The following is a 19,748-nucleotide window of genomic DNA, read 5'->3' on the forward strand; positions in this document are numbered from 1 at the left end:
TCTACCAAATACCTATTATATTTTGCAAAGAATTACACATCTAATGAATTCACTAATGACGCAGTTTACATCCTCCCATACCAACAGATAGAAACACATTCTCTAAGCACAAAGCTTATATTCACAAATAATTTTCTGCTTCAAGACAAAATTTCAATTAATCACAATGGGAATTTAGTTATTTAATGCAACCACTAATCTAATATCACGAATAAAATCTAAGCAGTTATATCACAAAACCAGGGTTATATGCAGTGGACATGCATTAATAATCTATACAACTTAACATTACACCAGAAAAGGAATTGAATACAAAATTTCCCTTGATTTTTGGTGGTCTTCAAATTTCATGGCACAATAAAACTATAAAAACATATTTGAAATATTTCCAGTAAGACAGTAAAAAATTTAATGAGCCTTTAAGTTTTCATATTGGACTAAAGATTTAAAACATCAAGCTGGCCACAATCTGTCAAAAATGACAGATAAATATTTACAATGTCTAGACAGTTTATTTAGTTACAATGGAACTGGAGGACTACTCAACCCTGGTGGGCAAAAAAAAAAAAAAAAAAAAAACCCTTTGAGGTTAATTTCTCAATGCAATCAAGTCTTTGTAAATACTGTGATATTTATAAACCTGGAAACATACCTGGAATCAGGACAGTGATGAAAAGCAAAACACAAGTCAATCTTATTTCTGATCTATCGTCATAAAGCCTTCTGGCTCTAACAGCCCAACACTGTCCCTAAATATAAAACTAAATTAAGAAGAACAAAATGACTTTACCCTACTTGCTGACATTCTTCTACAAAATAATCTTTCACTAGGGCAGGGCTCAAGCTCCACTAACTTGCCTCTCTAGAGTGTGATTAGCAGAGCACCAAATTTATAAAGTGATAGGGCCACCCAAAATGCTGAACACACTTTTCAAACTGAAGTAAACTTTTTTTTTCCAGTTGTTAGTTAGTTTATGTGCCATGTTATATTCTTGAAACTTACGTGGCTACCAAGAAGAAAAGAATTAGGGAAGCTTTGAACCTATCTTGTACTTTTCATCAAGGCTAAAGTGCAAAATATCTCCATATCTCTGGTATTTTAATAGGAAAAAACATCAAACACACATAATAAAGGAACTGAAGTGACAGTAAAGCTAATACAAAAAGACCTCTTTAAATATACACTTGAAGACTACATAAGACCAATTTAATTTTTCTTTCTTCAGTGAAATCTGTAAATGAACCAAGTTCTCATAGAACTTGACATTTTGTTTCTCTTTCCCAGGATCAGAAATTCCAAAATTAGAGGGAAAAAATGGAAAAAAATAACATTGCATGACAATGGACACTAAGTTCATAAAGAACCTTTTTTAAAAAATGAGATATTATGGAAGAAAATACCATGAAAATAATAATCCTATGAGAATTGTTTTTTAAGCACAGTAAGTTTGAGCCTTGGTCTTCATGAAGATACTACAGCTTATATAGAAAACTATAAATATACAAGACTCCAGGAAAAAAAGTCAAAATACATATTATTTAACATTCTGTAGGCCTAAAAAACTTTTGAGGGGAGGGAAAAGGACAGCCAACTGAATCTTCACTTAAGAATATGGAACTGTGAAAAATTCCTGGGTCAAAAGGGTGCTCCAAATGGAACCATACTTCATGAAAACATACAACTTAGATATATTTTTAAAAGGAAAGAAAAAGTCCTGAATAACTGCAGTCCCTTCCAAAAAGGAAATTTTAAATTAAGGGGAAAAGATTCTATAGTGTAAACGAGTCTGGCTCAGAAAGAAAACTGAACAACATATCCAAGATTCTGTCCGTAAAAGTAAAGACGTTACATCTTTAATATTAAAGAAATAGGCTATAAAAAAAGTTCATTCTCAGACTTGGTTTTAGTAAAAGCTCATTTGTGCTCCTTTGTGGGTGCATAATAAAGTTCCATGGGTTTGTTCACTTTCCAGTATTTCTCACTGACCAATTCCAGAGAAAAAGAGCCATTTAATACCTAAAACAGAAAAAGAAACAATTAAAAAACTATTCAAAGCACAGCAGTGAGATGAAACTAACATCAAAGTCCTTTTTTTTTTTTAATCTTAGGATAAAACTTGTCACATACTATTCATAAAAGGACAACCAAAAGATATCGAAATAATTACCCCATTGCAATTTCTCATTCTGTCAGGGTCTCAGGGTCCTGACCATTTTTATTAGGCCCCACCAAAACTACCTGCCAGTCTCAGATGGTCAATGTGCTCCCGGTTTCAACAGCCTATTCTTTTAAATACTCACAGTGAACTGCCCACTGGCTGTTGCTATGTAAATGGTATACTGCTTCTCACTGGCTGTATCAAGGTTCATCTGGTTTGATTCTCCTTTGCTTCGAAGTTCCTCCAAAGCTAACCTCACAGCCAGATACTTGGATAAGTGATCAACAGTGGCATTACCTGAAGTCTTTATGTATCTGGAAAAATAAATCATTAATAATTTAATTTCTACACTAATGATAAAAACATACTCAAATTATAGAATACATTTCTAACAAGCTGAATAAAATGTAAATGTCTCAATTACTGATAAAAGAGTACCAAAAATTTACTCCTCTATTATCTAAACATTTTTTTATTGCAAGGTGCAGAAGAGGGGAAAGTACAAACTCACCATCTGTCTACAAGGGCATGAAAGCTCTACCTTACCATCTGTAAATATGACATGACAAAAATCAAACAAATATAAGGAGTACTGCAGCAGTGGAAAAGAAAATACCCCTCAACCCCAAGAAGCAAAATTCTACCATCCACAGCAGCAAGAGGAATAATAAAATTTTGAGCAAATTTTATACTAAGAACTGATCAATTTTCTGGTTTTTAAAACAGAGCCAAGAAGCACTAATCTTGAGACTTTTTCTTAAAGATTGGTTTATAATTCAATCACTCTTTGAACAAGTTAAAGGACTCTTCTTCCCCCTCTACCTAGGAGGCTCATTCCTTTTGTTTATTCATTTATTTTTAAGATTTTATTTATTTATATGAGAGAGAGAGAGAAAGCATGAGTGAATGGGGGGAGGGACAGAAGAGGGAGAAGCAGGCTCCCCACTAGGCAGGGAGACCAACACAGAGTTCAATCCCAGGACTCTGGCATCATGACCTGAGCTGAAGGCAGAGCCTTAAGAGACTGAGCCACCCAGATGCCCCAGAGTCACTCCTTTTAGATACACAAATGTGGGTAGGAAGCACACGAAGAAGAAAGAAAATTGTAATCTAGGCAGCCAGAACATCCAAAAGAACCCTGGCATTCAATGGCATGACAAATACTGCCCTTATTTCTTATACAAAATTGCCTTTTAACTCCAAATTAAGTATTATGAATTCAAATAATCTGAAGCTAACCTACACACTTACCTTGTCTGTGCACTATCATCTTTTTCCATTAGTGTGGGATGAGGCCTGAATACTAATTCAATTTCACTAGCACCATCCATTACTGGATCAATTGCCACTGTTGCATTGTTATTATCAAGCTCAAGCCCGGAATCGTCAGATGTTTTGGTTCGTTTGTTACTAGGTCCTGCTTCCTGATTACTGTGTGTGGAAGCATTACTACAGTGAGAACTGTCACCATTGTCTTCTGCTCCACTGCCATTTTCAATTTGTTGTTTCTTGCCTCGCTGTAATCTAGTGAAGGAAAAATAAGGTGTTGCATAAAATTTATATTTGGACCTTTTGAATGCATTGATTTTGAAACATGTTTACTGAACTTTAGAATTCTAAAAAAGTCTTCATAACTGAATTTGCTCCAAGCTGGATAATGGCATTTATTTTGAAACTTCATGTCCCAGAAATTTCTAAAGAACCTTACTCACACAGATATACTTGAATGACTTAAACAAATGTTTATAGTCACAAAAATAATTTTCTTTGTTGACTATAGGAATTATATTATTTACATGTTGATAAATTTTGTTATGAGATTTTAAATCTAAACAAAGACATGATTCAGAAATGAAAATGCAAAAGTTTTAAAGGAAGATATTCATGCCTCTTTAATTAAAGGTTCTTATGGAAACAAGATTTAAGAGAATGTTAAGCAGTCCCTCCCTGCCAACCTCACTCAAAGTCTGCTAATACAAAATAAAATTATGCTGGTGAGAAAAATGAGATGGAGAGCTAAATCACAAGCATGGATACAGAAGCAGTCTAACAAGCTCGAAAACAGAAACAAACAAAAAAAACACCAATAACTGGGCAAGGTGCTTTGTGTACATATCTGACTTACTCATCAAAACAATGGTTACGGAAAACGATCATCACGGTAGTTAACATTATCGTCATTTTATAGTTGAGAAAACCAATGAAACTGAAGTTCAAAGCTCTATGGTTATAAGCTAGTAAGTACCAGAACTAGAGCTAAGATGTGATGCACATTCTACCGCACTGCCCCCCTCTCTACCTGTATATGAAAGAAATATGAGAAATGACCTGCACTTCTAAGATAGTATCATTATTACTTGTTTACTGCCAGTACAAGCAAATCATAGCCCACTGCTTAGGAAACATGCTCAAGAACCTGTAATTTTTTTTTTTTTAAAAACAACAAAAACACAAAATACTGTTTATGAAATCTATATATCATTTCAAAATTAAGTGGGGATCATTAATGTATCAAATGACAAAACTATGATCCAAAACAATATAAACAGATATAGTGAAATATTAGTCTTAAAAATATGAAATAAGGGGCACCTGGGTGGCTCAGCCTCTGCCTTTGGCTCAGGTCATGATCTCAGGACCCTGGGATCGAGCCCTGCATCAGGCTCTCTGCTCGGCGGGGAGCCTGCTTTTCCCCCCCTCCAACTCTCTGCCTGCCTCTCTGCCTACTTGTGATCTCTCTCTGTCAAATAAATAAATAAAATCTTAACAAAAAGTGAAATAAGCCAGTCACGATTCCATGTATATGAGGTATTTAAAGTAGTCAAATTCATCAAAACAGAAAGTAGAATGGTGGTCGCCAAGAGATGAAATGAGTTGTTTAATGGGTACAGAATTTCAGTTTTATAAGATAAAAAATTTCTGGAAATTGGTTATACATTAATGTGAATGTATTTATAATACTGAACTGTACTCTTAGAAATGGGTGAGATGGTAAATTTTACATTATATCTTTTTTATCACAATTTAAAATACATATATATGATATGAACAGGCCAAAATTATGAAACAGGAAAATACAACAGTGAAAATATAAAGACCACACTTAAATATTTCCTAAAATCTACAACTAAAGCAAAAGCAAAGTTGTTTCAGTTGATTATAAAGTAATCTAACAGGGTTACTTGTCTTAATGTATTTATTTTTATCCCAAACTTCTTTCCAAAAAAGTGTGAGGTTGACAGACCTGGGTCAATTTATTTCAGGCATCATTCTTAAAATAATGTTCATAATAGAGATGAATAGCTTATTATATCTTGCATTTATCAAATCATATGTATAATACTCCATACCATTCTAGAGGTAGCATTTCAAGACTTACACCATCAAACTTAAATGTCATTTGAGGAACAATAACAGTAATTAGGAATGTCAATATTTAGTGTCTATCCTTGCCCGGCAGGGAGCCTGCTTCTCCTCTGCCTGCTGCTTCCCCTGCTTGTACACACTCTCTCTCTCTGACAAATACATAAAATCTTAAAAAAAAAAAAAATTAGCTTCTACTACTTAAAGAACTAGTAGAAAGAAGCAGAATCTGAAATAAGAATCCAACATAAATATTTTGACAAAGACAGATCAAGATTGCTACACATAAGAAACTAATTTTAATTCAAAATAATAGAACTTAAAAAAATTCATACATTCAGAAATAGTCACTGAGCAGCTATCTGAAGCCAAGCATTGTTCTATGCACTGCAATTATAACAATCAGAAATACTGACAATCTCTCTGCCCTCTAAGGGCTTATATTGTTCTATGTAGCAGGTAACACACACATGTCAGAGAATAAGTTCTGTGGAGAAATATGAAGAAGGGAGGATAAGATGGTTGGGGTCCTGAGGCAGAAGATGGGAACTTAGCAGACATCTGAAGAAAGAGTGTGCCATGTGGATTATCTGGAGGAAGGTTCGTTAAAGAGAGAATAAGAAGTATAAACGGCCTTGAGACAAAACCATGCTTCAGAAATCTGAAGATCAGCAAGGAAACTGTAATAAAGTTGTGAACAAACGAAAGGAGTTTCTATCACATACGCCCACCATTAGAAATGTTGAAGCAAAATCAAAGGACTATCTATAAAAGATTTTGCAAAGGGGACTCTTTGTCCTGCTTAAAATGGTATCTAAAATGAACACCATTAAAGTCCCTCAAACTCTTAGAAATGCATAACTCTTTCAAAATAAATACATTCAACACTTAATACTTTATTTTACTTTGCTCAATAGAGTTGTAGGTCAGTTTAATATAGTTACAATGTAGCACATCTTCAAAACCACTTCCGAACCTTAAAAATAGCAATGCCTGGAACTCAATAAAGATTCTGATTTGTTTGGTTTGGGATGATACTGAAGGTCCTAAAATTTTAAAACATTCTGTGATTCTGATGTTCAGCCAAGGTGAGAAACACTAAACTGGGATGGGGCTTTACTGGCATCTCTTACTTTGGAAAACGATGACTCTCACTGAGGCCTGAATATATTAGGAAGTATCAGAAAGGAAACTACAATGAGGGTAAGAAAGTGGCCAGATTATGCAGGGTGCTGAAAGCCATCATTAAGGTCATTTAACCTGAAAGCGAAGAGAAGACAGATATAAGAGGCTTCAAAGCAAAGGAGAACCATGATCTGACTTTCAATTTAACAGAATCACTCTTGCTGATGTGCTGAGAATAGACTTTGTAAGGAAAAGCATGGAAAATAAAAAGACCAATTAGGAGGCTATTTCAATACTTCAAATGAAGGATGGTGGTGGCCTAGACCAATGTGGATATATTATGGAGAAAGTTAAATATATATTTATTCACAGATTGGGATATACAACGTGAGAAAAAAAAATGTTAAGGGTGACTTCAAAGTTTTTGGCTAAATCAAGTGGAATGACAGTTGCGATCAACTGAAATGAACAAGAATGAAGAGGAGTAGGGGGTAAGAATAAAAAGTTCAGTATTGGACATGTTAAATTTGAGTTAAGGAATAAGCTAATTTATACAAAAGGAACCAGGAGAATATTATCTCCTGAAAGCCAAGTGAAGAAAACCATTCAAAGAGAAATTAAGTGTCAAATGCTGCTGAGGAAGACAGGAAAATGAGGTCTGAGAATCAGTAATTAAAATTTGCAATTTGGAGGTCAATGGAAAATTTGATAAAGTTATATAGAGGTAGGGGAGCGGAAAAAAAGCCTGAATACAGGGGGTTCAAAACAGAATGGGAGAAAACTGGAGATAGTGAGCACAAGTTTTCAAGCAGTTTTGCTATAGAAATAAAAAAAAAGAAATGGTAATTGGAGGGGGAAGTGGGTACAACAGAGAACAGTATTGTAAACCAAAAACCCTATTAACGCCTGGAGGTATATATTATGCCTGCATGGAAAGGAAATCATGCAGAACTTCTATTTATTGTGACGTTGTATCTTTTTCAAAGTGGAGGCTGCTAAGTAAATTCAATACTTGAATAAAAGTATTCAGAAAAACGGCCACCATCACTGGCCTTCTTTCCCATGTACCTGTTCATGGCCTGTATCTTCAGTCCTTCCTCGATGCTGTGACTGAGTGCTTGCTGATTATTGTGCTTGTTGATCCTGGCTAATACTCTCTCTTGATGAGCTTCATACTCATCACGACTTGGATAAATTTTGCTGATAAGCGCATCAAAGTTTGGGTCTGGCCTTAGTGATCTTTTAGAAACTAGCTTTTTCCGACAGGTAGGACATTCTTTATTGCTAAATAAAAAGAGGGGAAAGAAAATGTAAGCAATGTCAGTATCTTTGAGCTAAGGACAAAAACATCCAACTTCTGGATAGTTATCTCTATTCTAATACCTTTACTCAGTCACAGAAATTTAAACTGATTAATCTGAATTTCTTTGAAAATCTGATTGGAGAGTAAGCAAGATTTGGGGCAGTATTTGCCAACAGGCAAAAATTCGATTACTTTACAATGATAATTCAAATGTAATCATTTTAGAAATAAAAATCTATTCCTTGCTAATATAAATGTTCCTTGATACCCATGTCCTACAAGGAAAATTTAATCACTAGTACATATTAATTTATTCTTTTATTAAAATAGCATTCATGAAGATACTTTTTATATAATTTAGAAGTGGAAGAACCATTGTTTCATGCTTTGTAATTTCCTCAAAACAAATACTCATGCTATAAAGCTTTTTAAACTGTATAAAACCAACTGTTTCAAAACAAAGATTCTCCAGTAATTAAAACTTAGATTTAGGAAAATTTCCAATTCTCAAATGAATACTTAGAGCATATTTCTCAAAACCCATATAAGCACCATGTTGGTATAATTAAATACCTAGTATAACTCATTCCAACATACCCACTTCTGAGGGCTGTGATAATGCAGTCTGCACAAAAACGATGTAAACACTCCTTTGTCGTCATGGTGTTCTTCAACATATCCAAACAAATTGGACACATTAATTCACTGTGTAGACTTCGAGGTGAAACCACAATTTCCAAGCCATCCGTTATTGCCTCCTATAGAAGAGTCACTTTAAAATTAAATGCTACCTATTTTTTTTTTATTATGGACAAGTTCAAACATAACGAAAGTACTGAAAATGACAAAAATCAGCTATGTAGCCATCACCCAACCACCACCACCACTATCAACTCAGTTTTATCATAATCTTCCCCAACACCCCAGCCCCACCAATTATCTTAATTTAACGCTAAAAAATAACATAATAATGTGTTGAAAAGCCAAGTAACATAATAAAAAAACACTGAATTTAGAATCAGATGCCTTACGTTCTATTTCCAACCATATTAACATGACTCTAAATAATAATTTAACATTGTCTTCTTACCTTCAAAATGAGGAAGGTAAAGCTAAATAAACTTTAATTCTTCTATCTCCACAAATTCTACCATTTTGATAACAAACTATATATTTCATGCCATCCATTTAAATATTTTTAGATTCCAATACAAGTATTTCTAATTTACACACAGTTTAACAGGGTTTCATTTTGAAAGCACTTCTTGAATCTTAAGTCTTGATCCACAGAAGCAGTTTTATACAAAGTGGTCAGGTTCTCAGGCTAACCTACAAACTAATTTAATCCACAGTACCAGTATTAGTATTTCTAACTGTTATGTGTAAAAATGTTTCAGTGCAAAAACGCATTTGGAGTTCCAGTGTAGAATTCCAGCACATCTCCCAGCGGCAGAGATGACTCCTGCTTTCTTCACCATTACCCACCTTTCCCACAAGGTGGCACTGAGCACAAATTATCTAGCTCTAAAGTTACCAATCCTGGCTCCTATGGATTGAGGAAAGATGTCTAATAGGTGGCTCCTGAAGAGGAAGGTGCAGGTAGAAATAAAAGGCTTCCCATATGTTACTGAGAGTTCCTTTTTTCACTGGCTCTCCACACTTGTGTTTCCTCTACAGGGAAAGACACAGAAACTATTGTCCATTAAGATACTGTCCATGAAGGACTCAAGTAAAATATCTTTACATTTACAGTAACTACCACTATTTTTGAATGACTTATTATGTCTCAACCTCTCTATAGAAAGCACTTTCAGTGTTTTTACCTAATTCAATACACACAAACTTTTGATTCAGGAATTAAAACCTCCATTTCACAAATGAGGAAATTATCAGAGTATGACGACGACTCAGCTAATAACCAAGTCTGTCCTTTTCCTCTTTAAAACTTGCCTAGCAAAATCCCAGCCCAGGATAAACATGACCATCCACATTCTTGATCTATGTACCTGTGCAGGTGTCTAGCACTGTGGTAGAAAAAAGGGGGGGAATCAACCAGACTGGTATCACTAAAAATTTCACAAGTTTCAAACTGGCGTTCAACACCCTCAGCAATAAGTTTCTCTTGTAACAAACTTGTTTTTTCTATGCTATTTCACACCTTTTCTTTTATCTGCAGAACTTCCTACATCTGAACATTCAAAAGTTTACCTTACCTCAAATTTCACTGTTGAGTTCTCTCATTTTCTGACCTTTCTATAAATCTTCTTTCTTGCCACAAAGAGAAAATATGCCTCTTCCTATCAAAAGTACCTTCCTTCCTCCCTTTTCAAGTATATCCTTTCGATTACTTTATTTGCTCTCAGGCTTCAGCAATCTCTGGACTCTCCACTAGATCAGCCTAGAGTAGTATCTGCATGGGGCTGCTGTCTAGTGAAATCTGACCGATACACCTGAAAGCCATGCGGGCCACGGGGATGTCCTTGGTGCATCTCTTATCTCCCATCTTATAAACAAAATTTTAAAACTTCCCAATTCCATGTTTCCCTCCAGTTTCTACTCCCATTTCTCTGCTTCTCTACAGAATGAAACTTCTCTGAAAAATTACCTACACATTTTCACTTTTCCCCCCTTCAACACGGCACAATCTATTCAAGTGAATTTACTCCTGCCAAGGTCATGAAGTACACACTGCCACATACAACATGCACTTCTGTAATCCTCACCTTACTTATCCTCTCAGAAGTATTGAACACAGTAACTACACCCTCCCTCTTTAAGACGCCTCCTCTTAGATTTTGATCCTCTCTCCATCTCCGATTTTTCTTTACTTTGCCTATTCCTTCTCAGAGGTCTCCTCTGCCAGCTCCTTTTCCATTTTTTCCTTTATTTCTAAATGTTGAAGCTCCTCGGATGAAATTCTGGGCCCCTCTGCTTATCTCTCTCTTCAGGTGATCTTATCCTATTTTCACTGCTTAAAATGTGCTGACACCCCCCCAAAATTTTATATTTAGTACAGACCCCTAGGTTAACATTTCTGCCTGCCTAACAGGCATCTCAAAATGAGTTCAGTTTAAGCATGTTTATCTCCTTCAAACTTGCTCCTCCCCCAGTCTTTCCCATCTTTACCTTCTTAATCTCTCTAGTGCCCCCTCCCATTGTTATTTATTATAGCACTGAGGACTTTCCCCCTTTACACTTCTCAAATGTGTACTTCTGTGGATTTATTCATTTAATGTCTCTAAATTCCATAAGCTGGTGCTGCATCTATTTTATTCACTTCACCTAGTGCCTAGTATAAGACCTGGTATAGAGTATACACTGACATTATTTGTTGAATCAATGAATGAAGTGTAAACCAAACATACACAAGACTACCTATATATAAGTTCATTATTATCATTTTGTTCTTTCAACGTTTCATTTTCTAAAAATGTATCCCGGTTTCCACATGTGTCATATTTCCCCCAAATTTATCTTAGTCTTCATTACCTGAGGTGTTCGTTGTAATTCATATAAACTGAGTTCCCATGTTTTGCTTAATGGTTGAGTTCCGTTTGTCTGCACAGCCTGAGACATTGCTAAGAATAAAAAGAAAAAAATAATAATTTCAGCATCCGGAAGGAAAGTAAATCTCAAAGGTGATTTTTTGGAATTGTGAATCCTAAAAATAATCAAATGACACACCAGCTCCTCAAAAACTGAAAGTGCAAGAATCTTTTCATTTATAAATATGAGCTACCTGAGTGCAAGAGACCATCACTAATCTCTGAATGCCTAACACGTAGCACAAAGAAAGACCTAAAATTATTACTGAATGTACAGAAATCAAGTCTTAATTCTAAACAATAAATATGCTTCTAAAATTCACGGTCCTGGAACTTAGAACTATACCAGGAAAACTTAAGACTCTCCTGTATGGTAAATTCTTGCCAGAGATAACAAAATCTACTTCATAGTACTTTAAACTCCTGATCATTCTGCCTCTACTTTCACAGCTCCACTCATGAAAAAAAATCCCCTACTTGATATAGTAAGTCAGTTTATAATGTACAGAAAGCTCTTCCTAATGCTGAACCCAAAACTGCTACCTATTCATCCCACAGCTGCCCTCTGGAGGCACACTGATTATGACTAATAATTTTTCTGTATGACAGCCTTTCAAATATTTGGGTACTATTATGTATTCCACCGGATTTTTCTTTCCTTTTGGCCAAACATTCTGGTTTTGCCTATGGCCCACCATTTAATGTGATTTCAAGGTCTCCTCACCACCCTGATATTAATTCTGCCTCTCCCCTCAAGGTATGAATAAACTGAACAATGTTAAGGCCAATTTCTATGCTTGTGTGGTCTTTGAATAGGGGAATGGGATCTAGGATACATGAGAAGAAGATGGTCTTAGAAAACTAACTCTTGGGACACCTGGGTGGCTCAGTCATTAAGGGTCTGCCATCAGCTCAGGTCAAGTTCCCAGGGTCCTGGGATCCAGCCCCACATCAGGCTCCCTGCTCAGCAGAAAGCCTGCTTCTCCCTCTCCCACTCCCCCTGCTTATGTTCCCTCTCTCTCTGTGTCTCTCTCTGTCAAATAAATAAATAAAATCTTAAAAAAAGAAAAAAGAAAAAGAACTCACACAATGAGCAATTAGTGCAACTTTGCTTTGAGAACTAAAAGCACTTCCCTGAAACTTAACCTCTATTCTAGCCCCCTCTAAAATTCTATATACCTTGCCTCTTCTTTTAACAAAAGCCACATTCCATATGAAGTTTCTCCCTTGCCCAAGCACAAAATTTGAAATAAATATAATGAAACATTTCAAATGAGCAAGTTGTGATTTTTTTTTTTTTAAACAATTTCAAGACTGGGGTGCCTGGGTGGCTTAGTTGGCTAAGCCTCTGCCTTCAGCTCAGGTCATTATCAGAGGTCCAGGGACTGAGGCCTGCATCGGGTTCCCTGCTCAGCAGAGAGCGTGTTCTCCCTCTGCCCCCTCCTCCTGCTCATGCTCTCTCAAATAAATTTTTAAAATCCTTAAAAAAAAGAAGTTTTACAATGTCAAGGCCATCCACTGAGTGTACCTTGAGTATTCTCAGTCATTTTGCTTATCAGAACTAGTGGACTCCCAAACAAGCAAAAATTCCTTGAGCTTTCTGTGCTTCCTGGTAGATACATGTGCCATTATTTCTGCCATAAATCCTACCACAACATAATGAATCTCTCAGAGAACTAAAATTACTCAGGTGGAATTTCTAATAATTTCAAATCCTAATCCCATGTCCCAACCTTTAACTGTTAACCTAAGGTCCACTATAAACAGAATAGTCCTTTCTTCTGTCTCCAGAAAGCTCCCCCAGCAAATTAACGGGAACCATCAAATAAAAGTCTTCTGCTGAAGGCTCACTTCTAGAGATATCAGCTCTCCTGCACATAACCAAATTATATCTGATTTAGATATTTGTATTCCTGTGGCAACAAGATTCAGGAAATAATTCACAAGTTAGTTGTAGATGCAGATTTTCCTGTATTTGGCAAAACTAGGATTTCTGTGGCTTTGATAAGTTTTCCAGTCTTTCTGTTCGTGTCTATATTACAATCATATGTTTCCTGGTATCTGGAGTCTTAACTGCTATTGCATGGATGTTACCTTACCAAACAATACAGCAGATTATCCTGAGACCCAAAAAAAGGATACAATCTTGCTGACTGTCAAAACCACAATCTCTATTGAGAACATATCAGCAGTGTAGATCTCAATAATATCTAGTGGCCTCTCCTGTGACCTGGCCAAGGAGGGTCAATGGAAACTAAGATTTAAAAATTCCATTTTTTTTTTTTTGTCTCAAGACATAATTAACACACACAGAAGAAGTATATACATAAATATACATAATACATGGCCTAAAGGCCATGCTCTATCTGTGTAAAAGGAAGCTCAGATTTCTACTTTGGGCAGTCACTAAACAGAAAAGCTTTCAAGAACTAGTTCCTCTTTATGCCAATATACTGTGTCATTTAAATTTAATCTAAACTCTACCCTTCCCCAAAATCATTTAAAACCTTTCTTCTACTTTCACTTCGTTAGAAGCTGCATTTCTGCTTGTCTAAGCCAAGAATGTGAAACACATATAGCTTCTGTTTTTCATAAGAGAATGAACTCTCATTTTAATGAACAGTATTTGGGAGTTATCTATGTACAGATATTACTAATATATAGACAGAGAAAACAAGAATGGGTCACCTAGGAATAACTATAACCTGAAAGGATGGAGAGAAGACATGAAGCCAGCGAAGATGAGAAATGAGGTCAGAAAAAGTAATCTTAGAAATTCTTTGCAGCAACAGAAATGTGCTTCCTGAATGACTACTTCCTGATGATCTTTGCAGTACAACAGAAAAAGATCTAGGTCTACCTGGCCCAATACCCAACTTACAACACCTCAATTATACTTGAATAAGAGATATCCAACAAACTGCACAAACTAGGCTCTCACTTTTGTGGAGAGAATGTACAAATGAAAAGTGAGCATTAGTCTGGACAAGATAACTTGGCAGAAATAGAAAATAAATCTGATAAAAAAAACTTAGTTACAGGCAGATTTTGAAAGCTTGCAGCTTCAATAACCAAAGTTGAAGAAATAGCAATACAATATTCACGATATTCTTTTAGTGACTGAAAATACCTGGCACTTTCATGCTGACTTATGTGTCTTCACATGTATGGCAGATCACGCAATCCTTCTGCAAGGGGCTCAAAGTTATCTCCGAAGCTTTTTCAAGACAGCACCCCCAAGAAGTGACTACCCAGAATGAGGAGAATATGCAAAAAGAGATGAGAAATTCTTACGTGTTATACATAGCAAGATTTAATAAGTTTACCTTTTTTCAAAGATTTGAGAGAGATTCAGAGAGCACACGTGTGTTGGGGGCAGGGAGCAGAGGGAGGGAGAGGGACAAGCAGACCCCACACTGAGCGCAAAGCTGGCCACAGGCAATCCCGCGACTTGGGAGCTCACGACCTGAAATGAAACCAAGAGTCAGACACCCAACCAACTGGGCCACCCAGGCACCCCTAGTTTATCTTTTTTAAAACAAGAAAAAGGTTAGACTTCTGGTTTCCAGTTCCACATGTTAGTCACCACTTTGTCCTAACAAGTAAAAACTGTAGAGGCTAAAAAATCAAAAACTCTTCTTGAGTCCATAAGCAAGGGGACAACCCAAGAAAACCACTGCCTCTAAGACAGGAAAGACAAAATACAGGGAATCTCAGCTTAACAGAGCAATTCAGGAGTGGAAACTCCAACAGGAATTAGTGTCAGTTAGGGAAGTCTGAAGTGCAATAAAAAAAAATGGCTGGGCACCTACGTGGCTCAGTGGGTTGAGCATCTAACTCTTGATTTTGGTTCAGGTCATGATATCAGAGTCATGAAAGAAGTCCCACGTTGGGCTCCATGCACTGTGTGTGAAGTTGACTTGGGATCCTCTCTCTCTCCCTCTACCCCTCCTGCTTTTTCTCTAAGTAAATAAATAAGATCTTTGAAAAATTGCTGGAGGCTCAGGGCAAAGAAGTCTGATAGTTAAAAACTCCAGGAGGACTCAGTCATAGGAGAACCCCCAAAATACTATGCAATTTACCTCCAGAAGCTTGACCAGATTCCCACAGGAAATAATAGGAAAAATCCCCCTAATGCTTGCCAGAGCAGTATGTTCTTCTTAACAAGGCCTACCCTTAGGAAAAACTAGTTAATCAGAACCAAACATGCTGGGATATTATCAGAACCTAACTGACCTAGGAAAGGGCAATACCCAACTCCACCCTATTCTAGCCATCCTGTCCCACCTAAGGAGGGAGGAAAATAACTGAGAACCACTAATGAAGCTCATAGTCCATAGTATTAGTCTCACTAAAAGACTGAGACCTAATTATAAGACTATAGAGCCCTACCTCTCCCCTTACATCTCACTACCACATAACCAAAGGCCTATTTACAGCAGTTCCTTGTATCCAGTACATCATGTCTGGCCATCTAGAAAAAAAATGACAAGGCATACTAACGGCAAAAACACAATCTGAAGACACAAAGCAAGCATCAGAAGTAGACATGGCAAAACAGTCCTGGAATTATCACACCAGGAATGTAAAACAACTATGATTAATATGTGAAGGGCTCTAATGAGTAAAGTAGACATAAGAACATATGGGCACTGTAAGCAGGGAGCTCGAAATCCTGAGAAAAAAAAACAATAAGTAATGCTAAAGATCAAAACACTGTAACAGACATGAAGAATGCCTTTAATGGGCTTATTAGTAGCCTGGATACTGCTCAGGCAAGAGCTCTTGAGCTAGAGGATGACAAGATCAATAGAATCCTCAAAAACTGAAAAGAAAAAAGAACAAAGACTGAAAAAAAAAAAAAAAGAACAGAACAGAATATCCAAGAACTGTGGGTTAACCTCAAAATATTTAACTACATGTAATGGGAATATGAGGAGGAGAAAGAAACAGAAGAAATCATTAAAACAGTAATGACTGTTTCCTAGGACAGTCATTACTGTTTTAATGACTCCCAAAATTAATGTCAGATATCACATCATAGATCCAGGAAGCTCAGAGAACTCCCAGCAGAATAAATGCCAAAAACACTACACCATGGCACATAATTTTCATACTACAGAAATTCAAAGATGAAGGAAAGAAGTCTGAAAGAAGCCAGAGGAAATGGTTACACTTGCAAATAAATACATAAATAAAATTTTAAAAAATCAAAGTACAATTTATATCGCATTATAGTTGCTTACATATCTACCTTTCTGGCTTGACTGAAATACAACTTAATATCTTCTCCCACGCTACAGAGCCTGCTTTTCAACAGAAGTTAAATAAATGACTGAGGGAAAATACTCAGAAAGGAAAAAAAGAACCTTACAGGATATGTAACAGTAGAGAATGACTGCTTACTAAAGCTGATCTTAACATGATTTAACCAGGCATCTTCAAATTGGGGTACACATGTATATTCCTGACCTAGACAAAAGCTTTCCAGTGAGTTATCCAGGGCTAGGACAGTTTTCCAATAATTTAATTTACAGGTTATCAATTTTCCTGAAGTCTTTCTATCCAAAGGACCTAAGAATAGGCCTATGTATCTGGGTGGGTCCCTCTCCTTCCCTAATCCTTTCATAAGTTTAGAAATAGTTCATTCACTCACTCAAATACTAATTTATCTACTGAGCACCATGCACTGTACAAGGTGCTAGAAATACCAACAATAAACAGAACAAACATGCATACAACAAACTAATAATTCTTGAGTGCCATATAAAAGATACAAAAAGGGGCTCTGGGTTACATAATCAATAGGAGAAAGAGAACTATTTAAGGCAGGGGAATCAAGGGACGCCTGGGTGCCTCAGTTAACAACCTCTGCCTTTGGCTCAGGTCATGATCCTAGAGTCCTGGAATCAAGCCCCACATCTCCCCACATCAGGCTCCCTGCTCACTGGGGAGCCTGCTACTCCTTCTCCTCCCCACTCGTGTGCTCTCTCTATCTCTCTTTCAAATAAGTAAATAAAAATCTTATTTAAAAAAAAAAAAAAAAAAAGCTTTTGCACAGCAAAAGAAAACAGTCAACAAAACCAAAAGACAACCAACAGGATGGGAGAAGATATTAGCAAATGTCTTACCAGATAAACGGCTAGTATCCAAAATCTATGAAGAACTTACCAAACTCAATACCCAAAGCACAAATAATCCAATCAAGAAATGGGCAGAGAAGGGTGTCTGGGTGGCTCAGTGGGTTAAAGCCTCTGCCTTCGGCTCAGGTCATGATCCCAGGATCCTGGGATCAAGCCCCGCATCGGGCTCTCTGCTCAGCAGGGAGCCTGCTTCCCTTCCTCTCGCTCTTCCTGCCTCTCTGCCTACTTGTGATCTCTGTCAAATAAATTTTTTAAAAATCTTAAAAAAAAAAAAAAAAAAAAACGGGCAGAGGACATGAACAGACATTTCTCCAAAGATACAGAGATGGCCAAAAGACACATGAAAAAACGCTCAACATCACTTGGCATCAGGGAAATACAAATCAAAACCACAATGCACTACCACCTTCACACCAGTGAGAATGGCTAAAATTAGCAAGTCAGGAAACAGATGCTGGCAAGGATAGAGAAAATGGAACCCTCCTACACTGCTGGTGGGAATGCAAGCTGGTGTAGCCATTCTGGAAAACAGTATGGAGCTTCCTCAAAAAGTTAAAAATAGAGCTGCCCTATGACCCAGCAAATGCACTACTAGGTATCTACCCCAAAGATACAAATGTAGTGATCCCAAGGGGCACCTGCACCCCAATGTTTATAGCAGCAATGTCCACAATAGCCAAACTATGGAAAGAGCCTAGATATGAATGGATAAAGATGGGGTGGTGTGTGTGTGTGTGGTGTATGTGTGTGTGTGCAATGGAATACTACTCAGCCACCAAAAAATGAAGTCTTGCCATTTGCAATTACATGGATGGAACCAGAGGGTATTATGCTAAGCAGAATAAGGCAATCAGAGAAAGACAATTATCACATGATCTCACTATATGTGGAATTTAAGAAACAAAACAGAGGATCACAGGAGAATAGAGGAAAAAAATAAAACAAGATGAAATCAGAGAGGGAGACAAACCATAAGAGACTCTTAATTGTAAGAAACAAACTGAGGGCTGAGAGGTGATGGATGGCATAGAGGGATGGGGAACTGGTTGATGGACATTAAGGAGGACGTGTGATGTAATGAGCACTGGGTGTTACATAAGACTGATAAATCACTGACCTCTACCTCTGAAACTAATAATACATTATATGTTAATTTAAATGAGAAAAAATATGATTTACTCCCAAAAAAAGTATTAATAGTAGACAGACACATTAGCGCATAACTTCAATACATATATATACATACTTATACATATATATGTACATACATATATTTTTTTAACATACACAGGTACTTTAAACTCTGAAATAATCTCATTATCTTTTTAAAAATTTCAATAAAATTAACGGTTATGAATCAAAAAACTGTATCTGACAAATAGATGCCAATGAAAGAAAATATACCAAAAGAACTGTCTCTGCTCTTTAGCCAAATCAAAAATAACACTGTACTGTACTGGCTGAATCTTCACCTCTCAAAGCAGCCTGAATCCATCAAAAGTTCTGACCTGGGGCTCCTGGGTGGCTCAGTGGGTTAAGCCTCTGCCTTCGGCTCAGGTCATGATCTCAGGGTCCTGGGATCGAGTCCCGCATCGGGCTCTCTGCTCAAGCAGGGAGCCTGCTTCCCTCTCTCTCTCTGCCTGCCTCTCTGTCTACTTGTGATCTCTGCCTGTCAAATAAATAAATAAAATCTTTAAAAAAAAAAAAAAAAAAAAAGTTCTGACCTTGTAATGCTTCTCTCAGGAAATCTATCCAACAAAAATTCTCATACAGGTATGCAATAAACATATATGCAAGAATAGTGATCACAGCATTGTTTGTGATAGCAAAAACATCGTAAAAGTCTGCATGTGTCTGCCAACAGGAATATGGCTACACGGGATACAGACAAAGCTATACATGCTGACACAGAATTCAAAATACATATACAACATACATTAACTTTTTAAAAAGCACATTGCAAGGGCACCTGGGGGGCTCAGTGGGTTAATAAGCCTCTGCCTTCAGCTCAGGTCATGATCTCAGGATCCTGGGATCAGGCCCTGCATAGGGCTCTCTGCTCAGCAGGGAGCCTGCTTCCCGCCACCCCCCCCCCCCCCCCCCCCCCCCC

The 19,748-nt window shown here is 36.9% G+C and overlaps 1 protein-coding gene across 3 annotated transcripts in view; it reads right to left on the bottom strand.

Moving 5' to 3' along the window:
* RNF2 (ring finger protein 2) overlaps positions 1-19,748 on the bottom strand; it is a 44,068-nt gene continuing 24,320 nt past the window's right edge. For all 3 annotated transcript variants that reach the window (XM_032862635.1, XM_032862636.1, XM_032862639.1), the window contains exons 2-7: positions 11,440-11,528; positions 8,548-8,708; positions 7,716-7,931; positions 3,411-3,683; positions 2,302-2,473; positions 1-2,017 (exon numbers count right to left, since the gene is read on the bottom strand). In XM_032862635.1, the coding sequence (XP_032718526.1) occupies positions 1,916-2,017; positions 2,302-2,473; positions 3,411-3,683; positions 7,716-7,931; positions 8,548-8,708; positions 11,440-11,526 (1,011 nt within the window). In that variant the 5' untranslated portion in view covers positions 11,527-11,528 and the 3' untranslated portion in view covers positions 1-1,915. The remainder of the gene's footprint in view (positions 2,018-2,301; positions 2,474-3,410; positions 3,684-7,715; positions 7,932-8,547; positions 8,709-11,439; positions 11,529-19,748) is intronic.

The sequence above is a fragment of the Lontra canadensis genome, unplaced genomic scaffold (assembly GCF_010015895.1).
Source record: "Lontra canadensis isolate GAN:19392208 unplaced genomic scaffold, GSC_riverotter_1.0 scaffold24, whole genome shotgun sequence".
Classification (NCBI taxonomy): domain Eukaryota; kingdom Metazoa; phylum Chordata; class Mammalia; order Carnivora; family Mustelidae; genus Lontra; species Lontra canadensis.